At 43.7% G+C, this 8,083-nt stretch overlaps 1 protein-coding gene across 1 annotated transcript; it reads right to left on the reverse strand.

Annotated features, from left to right (window-relative positions):
• Positions 1-1,332: 1,332 nt before the first annotated feature.
• EMWEY_00052130 (hypothetical protein, conserved) lies at positions 1,333-5,352 on the reverse strand (the record flags this gene model as incomplete). The annotated part of the gene is made up of 2 exons (XM_013479800.1): positions 1,333-1,415; positions 2,082-5,352. 2 exons carry the CDS (start codon positions 5,350-5,352, stop codon positions 1,333-1,335), a joined length of 3,354 nt encoding a protein of 1,117 aa, XP_013335254.1.
• Positions 5,353-8,083: the final 2,731 nt, after the last annotated feature.

Here is an 8,083-nt window from a genome sequence, read left to right on the forward strand (position 1 = left end):
TATATATATACAATATGTATACGTATATGCATATAATAATATATTATATATATAATATAAATAAATAAATATAAATAAAATAATATATATAATTTATTAGGTATATTATTAGCAAATAAAATAAAATAAATAATATAAACAAAAATATGTAAATAAATATAAATAAATAAATAAATAAATAAATAAATAAAATAAATAAATAAAGTAAATAAATAAATAAATACATAAATAAATAAATAGCATAAAATAAATAGACAAATAAATAAATAAATAAAATAAATAAATAAATAAATAAATAAATAAATAAATAAATAAAATAAATAAAAGTGTTAAAATAAAGTTGTGTTGGGTACAACAAAATACCCCAAAAAAATATCCAATATATACCCTCTGCTGCAGCAGCAACTGCAGCAGCAGCAGCTAGCTGCAGCAGCAGCAAACTACTGCTGCAGCTAACTACTGTAGCTAGCTGCAGCAGCTAGCCATGAGCTAGCTGTGGCTAGCTGACCTCTTCGATGCTGCTCTTGTCTAGTGCTGCAGCAGCTGCAGCAGAAGTTGTCTGTACACCTCAAGCAGCAGCAACGAAGGCAGCAAAAAAGGCAGCAGCAGCAGCTGCTGCAGCAGCAGCAGCAAACCCGACAGTTCGTCTTTGCTGCATACAGCCAAGGGGTACAGATTGGAGCGGTGAGTTGGCTAGCTAGCCAAATCTATGGCTAGCTAACCTTATCCTTGGCTAGCTATTATGCATATATCTGTGGCTAGCTAGCTAGCTAGCTAGCTAGCTAGTTATATCCATGACTAGCTAGCTAGCTATATCCATGGCTAGCTAGGCAAGGCCCAAATCGGCCTAGCTAGCCAAGGAGACCTGGCTAGGTAGCTAGCTAGGTAGCTAGGTGGCCAAGGAGGCATAACTAGCTAGCTAGCTAACTAGCCAACTAGCTGGCTAGCTAGCTAGCCAAGGATATAAAGAGGCGGACTGTCATCATAAGACAGCAAAAATGCCTCATAAAAGGAAAAGCAGCTAGCTAGCTAGGTAGCTAGCTAGCTGCTCAGGTAGCTAGCTAGACAGGCAGCTAGCTGCTCAGGTAGCTAGCTAGACAGGTAGCTAGCTGCTCAGCTAGGTAGCTAGACAGGCAGCTAGCTGCTCAGCTAGCTAGGTAGACAGCTAGCTAGATATAATGCTGGCTAGGTAGCTGTGTAGCTAGCTAGCTAGCTAGCTATATTGCTGGCTAGCTAGCTGTATAGCTAGCTAGCTAGCTGCAGGCAGCAAACAAGAAAGAACAGACATTTGCTGTTCTTATAAATAAGTTGTGTCTTTATAAAGACACACGTCTATGTAATAGATGAGGAACAGACATCTGCTGCTGCTGCTGCTGCTGTTGCTGCTGCTGCTGCTGCTGCTGATTTTGCTGTTGCTGTTCCTTGTAAGGATGAGACAGAAGACATAAAGCAAACATCCCCATCTCCTTCTACCACCCCCTTATTGCTGCTGTTGCTGCTGCTGTTGCTGCTGTTGCTGCTGCTGCTGTGTGTTGCAGCAGCAGATAATCCCATAATCCTTCCTTCTTTTGCTGCTGCATTTGCTGCTGCATGTGCTGCTGCATTTGCTGCTGCAGGTGTATCTATCCCATCTTTCTTTGCAGCAGAATTAGCACTATTAGCAGCACCACCAGCAGCAGCAGCAACAGGAGCAGCAGCAGCAGGAGCAGCAGCAACAGGAGCAGGAGGAGTAGGAGTAGGCCTTTGTGCCTTTAATGAATATTGATGTAATTGAATAAGTAAATCTTTTTGTGGTGTAATACAAGAAAGATGAATAAAATGATAAACAAAGCCCCAATGTGCATGCATTATTATTTGTATTAATGTATGTAATAAAGATTGTAATAAAGGCATTATAAATAATAACTTTATATAAGGTATTTCTTTAGGTAGTAGCAGCAAACATGCATGCTCCTGCTGCTGCTCCTGCTGCTGCTGCTGCTGCTGTGGTTGGTGCTGCAGGAATTGCTGCTGCAGTAATAATGATCCTTGTACACCTAATATATCCATGCTGCTCTTTAATGCATTTACTAATAACTTACAAAAATTACTGTTGTTGCTGTTGCTGCTGCTGCTGCTGCTGCTGTTGCTGCTGCTGCTGCTGCTGGATTCTACCTGATCGCCTTTGTTGCCTGTTGCTGCTGTTGCTGCTGCTGCTGCTGCATTGGCACTGATCCCCTGTTGCGGGGGAAGCTGTAGTGTCATGGGTGATTCACCATCTGCTGCTGCTGCTGCTGCTGTTGCTGCTGCTGCTGCTCTACCAGGAAGGAATATATCTGGGCTTGTTGTAGGAGAACAAGTTGTTGTTAGAGGAGAGCTGCTGCTAGGTAATGTGCTGCTGCTGCTGCTGCTGTAGGGTACAACACAAGTTACCTTTTGCTGCTGCTGCTGCTCCTTGCTTCCTTTCATCAACTCCTGCTGCTGCTGAGGCTGATCCTGCTGCATTTGCTGCTGCACCTCCTGCTTATGTCTTTCCTGTTGCCGTTGCTGCTGCACTTGCTGCTGTTGCTGCTGCTGCAGTTGCTGCAGTCCAGGGAAGATACGTTGCAGGAGTTGCATTTGCGTAGAATCTGTATTACTATCTGTTGTCCCTAAGGACAATAATTTATCTTGCTGCTGCTGCTGCTGCTGCTGTTTGCTGCTGCTGCTGTTGTTATTGTTAAGAACAGCAGATAGCAGCAGCAGCAACGTCTCTATGTGCTGCTGATCGCATGCACAAGGCCGCTCCTGGCAGCAGCAGCGCGAGACATCAAAGGGCCGCAGCAGCAAACCCTGTAGTGCTGCTTCGCTATCTATAACTAATTCCTCCTCTTCTTCCTTATCCTTGCTGCTGCTGCTGCTGCTGCTACTACTACTACTACTACCACCACTGCTGCTGCTGCTGCTGCGGGTACGACGCAGCACAAGAGGAAGACAGGAAGCAGCAGTAGCTCTTATAATAAAGTGTAGATACACCGGGACAGGTAATTGTAATTGTGTTACATTTGCTGCTAACTTCTGGTGCTGCACTAGTAAGCTAAATGCACGGCATACATTTTCCTCTATTTCTTGCTGCTGCTGCAGATGCTGCTGTTGCTGCTTTTGGTCAGGTTTAGAAGGATTGCCTCCTGCTGCTGCTGCTGCTGCTGCTGCTGCAGCAGAGGAGGCTGCTGCGTTGGTTGTTTCTGTACGACGCATTTTAGGGGAAGAAGAACTTGCATCGGATAATTCTGTTTTTGCTGCTGCTGCTGCTGCTGCTGCTGCAGGAGAGGAGGAAGCAGCAAGTAGAGCTTCACGGATCCCTGACCTATCACTGCCCTCCCCCTCTTTTGATCCCTGACCCCTCGCATCTGCTGCTGTTGCTGCTGCTGCTGTAGCTGCTGTTGTTGCTGCTGTTTCCCCTGTTAGTGCAGCAACATCTCCACTTTCTGCTTTTGCTGCAGCATTTGTCTTCCCTCCTTCTGTTGCTGCCGATCCACCACCAGCAGCAGCACTCTGAGTATCAGCAGCACCTGCTGCTGCTGCAGCAGCTGCAGCAGCAGCAGCAGCAGCAGCAGCATGCTGTGTCTTTGCTTGTTGTGTAAGAGTAACAGCATTTTGTAAGACAGCCTTTATATGATAAATAAGAAGACAACTGCTGCTGGATAATTCAGTAACAGCACGACTAAGAGACAGCAGCAAGGAAGGAGATGCTCCCTTTATTCCTCCAGCAGCAGCAGCAGCAGCACCAGCTGCTACTGCTGCTGCTGTTGCTGTTGTTGTTTGTGGTGGTTGTGATCCTATATAATCTATAGACGATCCCCTGGGATCGTCTATTATCCTACTGGGATCGATCCTGGGATCGATGGGATCGAGTCTGTGGGGATCGACTTCTTTGCTGCTACGACGACCAACTGCAGCACGAGATGCAGCAGCAAAACAGTTCTGTAGCTCAGGTAATAAGGCGCATGCACCCTCAAATATAGCATTGCTACTGCTGCTGTTGCTGCTGTTGTTGTTTCCTCCTGCTGCAGCACCACGGAGAGGAGATCCACCAGCAGCAGCAGCAGAACGAAGGAGAGCACCAGGAGAAGGAAATCCTCCACAACCACTCCTCCCGCTGCTGCTGCTGCTGCTGCTACTTCCTCTTCTATTACCACCACCACTGCTGCTGTTGCTGCTGCTAGATAACAATGCTGCTGCATTAAAGTCTGCTGCTGCTGGTAACTGCAGCAGATCTCTATCTTTTATTCCTCCATCAAGTGCTAATGTATTATAAAAATTATTATTATTATTATTTGCTGCTGCTGCTGCTGCTGCTGCTGCATTATTAATCTTTTCTCTAACGAATTCCTTTAAGAAACAATCAAACCATAGGACTGTTTCCTCATGGTGAGCTGTACGTACACCGCAATCTGCGGTGTCTTCGTTACATTCAATTAATTGTCTTTTTCTTCTTATATCATCATTTGTTTTATTTAATACACCTCCTCTTCTACCTTGATTATGCTGCTGCTGCTGCTGTTGTTGTTGCTGGAGGTGCTGCAACAATAGATGATGATGTTGCTGTTCTTGCCATGATGATGTAGATGTATTATTACAATGAGAAATACCTGCTGCTGCAGCAGATGCATGCTGCTGTTGCAGCAAATGCTGCTGTTGCTGCTGAATATTTCGAGATATTCCTCCTAAATTAAGAGGTGTTTGTATTAATCCTTTAGGTCCTCTTAATAGATATCTAGGTGGACTACCATTTCCTCCTCCTCCTCCTGCTGCAGCTGCAGCAGCAGCAGCAGCAGAAGCAGAAGATCGTCTACTTGCAATATGTGGTGGACTTCCTATAGTACCATCACTACTATCCGAAGCAAATGAATGTGCTGCAGCAGCAAAATGTTCAACAGCAGCAGCAGGACCTAATTGATGTAATAATTGATGATTATTTAATATTTTTTGTTGCTGTTGTTGTTGTTGCTGCACATGCTGCTGTCTTTGTACATATAATCTATCATCAATATCCATACATGCATGCTGTTGTTCTTGTTCTTGTTGTTGTTGTTGTTGTTGTTGTTGTTCTTGTTGTTGTTCTTGTTTTTCTTGTTGTTTCCCTTGTTGTTGCATAAGATGGTGTTGTTGTCTCATTGTATATTGTATATTATATTTCCCTTGTTCGTCTGTTTCTGCAGTTCCTCCCTGTTGTTGTTGCACTTGTTGCACTTGTTGCTGCTGCACTTGCTGCTGCACTTGCTGCTGTTGCTGTATAGGTAATGTCTCATATGTATTAACATATTGTGCAAATTTGAGTGCTAATTGATGTGCAGATTCATATCCATAATATTTAGCAGAATATGTTCTCATTCTTCTTTTACCATTCATATAATAACGAACTCTCCATTCTTGTTTAGCTATATGATAATGAGGACGATTTCCTCCTAATGTTGCATCTATACGATTATTATTATTTATATTATTATTTATATTATTATTTATATTATTATTTATATTTATATTATTATTTATATTATTATTTATATTCTTATTATTTATATTCTTTATTGTATTTCTTTCATAACTATATCTTGTTGTTAATGATGGATCTACTATTACACGGCTCCTATTTATACCTGATGATATAGATGATATACATATAGATTTATCCTCTCCTCCTCCTCTTGTTACTCCTCCTCCTGTTCCTGCTCCTGTTGTTCCTGCTCCTGTTGTTCCTCCTGCTGTTCCTGCTGTTGTTGCTGTTGTTGCTGTAGATGATGATGATGATGATGATGCATGTGGTGGTGTATTTGTTGGTTGACAAAGTAAACGTGAAGAAATACGATTCAGCATATTGCTGCTGCTGCTGCTGCTGCTGCTGCTGCTGCTGCTGTTGCTGCTGTTGCTGTTTGGGGATTCTCCTGTAAGAGAAAATAAACTTCCAAATCCATTAGGACCAAACAATCCACCAAGACCATTGCTGCTGCTGCTGCTGTTGTTGTTGTTGTTGTTGCTGCTGCTGCTGCTGGTGGTGGTGGTGTGGGGGGGTTGAAGGATATCTGCTGCTGCTGCATTTTCCTCACGTTGTCGCCATTCAGATAAAAGAAGCTCAGATAGACCAGCACTCTCTAGTTGCTGCTGCAGCTTCTGCTGCAGTTGCTGCAGTTGCTGACGTTGCTGCTGCAGTTGCTGCAGCTGCTGCCGCTGCTGCTGTTCCTGCTCGAGCATTTTGCTCAGCAGCAGGAAAACAACAGCAGCAACAGCAGCTAATCTTGATTAGCTAAACACAAATGCTGCAGCAGCACAGATCAAGACACACCAATATATGTACTTGTGTGTGTACACTGCTGCTGCTACTGCTGCTGCTGCAGCAGCAGCTGCTGCTGTTGTTGTTGTTGATTTCTTCCCTTTTTTCTTGTCAGCAGCAACAGCAGCAAACAAGCCTGTTTATACTTGACAGGCGATGCTCTTAGTAGAGGCAATATAAACCTCAGCAGCAATAGCTCTGCTGCTGATACGGCAGCAGCAATGTCTGCTGCTGCTGGGGCTCTTGTTGTTGTTGTTGCTGCTGCTATTGCTCAGTGAGGAAATACGGTCTGTACAGCAATCGTTGCTTGTTCAGCAACTGCAGCTGCTGCAGCAGCTGCAACAGCAGCAGCAACAATGTTTCTTAGAGACATGCATGCTGCATAAGGGAGAGAGAGGGGGGGGAGGAGGAGCCTCACTTTCTCTCCCAATAAGAAAAAGAAGAAAACTTCATAAATTATTTTGTACCTGAAAAATGTTCAATATACACCACAAATGTCTTGCTGCTGCTGTTGCTGTTGCTGTTTCTGCTGCTGCTGCGGGTTATAGGAAATATATGTATATAAATACAGCTTCTGCAGATAGAGGATACGCGGGGAAGAAGGGCCAAATTGACAGCCGAAGGATTCCCGTCAAGAAGAACAAGTCAAGAGATATAGCCCAGGGTTTGGGGGTGTATAGTCAGCTGTTGCTGCTGCTGCTGCTGTCAATGGCTTATATACAACAGCAGGGAACACCTACTGCGTATGGGGCCGCTGGGTGTGTTGACTGCAACAGCAGGGAAATTGCTGCAACTCTCTCTCCCAATGCGATTAAACAGATAGTTGAAAAGAAGGGGAGGGAGAAGAAAGAAGATAAAAGCAACAGATCCACAAGAGCGGGGCCGACTGTATATTGCCGCTTGGCCGTCTTGCTGCAGCTGCTGTCGTTGCTGCAACAGCAAACTGGGGGGTTGCTGGAGGTAGAAGGGAAATAGAGGCAGACCTTATTCGTCTTTAGTTTTAAATTGATATTTAAAGTGTTTTATTTGAATTTACATTGAAATATAAGGTATTCATCGGCAAAAAAAGACGTAAAGAGCCGGCGAATAATGTATTCATATATGAGCGACGGTCGCGCCGTCGCCTCTTTTGCAGAACTCGGTACACCTCATTCGCGGTGTACTGTAAAAGGGGCCGTGACAAGGGTGCGACAAGAAATCAAACCCTTAAAAATAAACATAAATTAACATAAAAATATAAAAAAAAGAAAAGAAAAACGAAATTGATTCACCAATGGCTCTCCTAGGCCGCCGGCCTTCTTTGGCGGCCGCCCCGCCCCCCCCGCCACCGCAGAACCACCGCTACCGACCAGGAGGGAAAGCTGTACGATCTTCGGTGTTCCCATGTATAAAAGTCCCTCGTTTTTTGTATTTACACAATACTAATTAAGGTAAATCTCTTTATAATATTTAATTTGGTGTTTTTTGAGTAGTTTTTAGGGTATGAACCATGTGCACGGAATACCGAGTGGCGGGCGGCCACCACCGCGAACCTCCTCTGACTTTCTCCCACCATCATGAGAAAAAGAAGAAAAAAGAAAGAAAATGTTTGTTTTGTTCTCGCAATTCTACAAAAGTATTTTTAAGCGACGGATTGCACAAAACAAAAGAGAGGAAAAAGTTCAGCGTGCCAATGGAACGGTCGGCAGACCGCTGGGGGCCTTGAAAATAGTCATTGTTGTATCAGTAAAAGGGAGAAAAAAACAGGAAAAAAGTCAATATCTATAAAAATACATAAACTAAAATAAATAAATT

Source organism: Eimeria maxima, genomic scaffold, assembly GCF_000499605.1.
Source record: "Eimeria maxima Weybridge genomic scaffold, Emw_scaff1386, whole genome shotgun sequence".
Classification (NCBI taxonomy): domain Eukaryota; phylum Apicomplexa; class Conoidasida; order Eucoccidiorida; family Eimeriidae; genus Eimeria; species Eimeria maxima.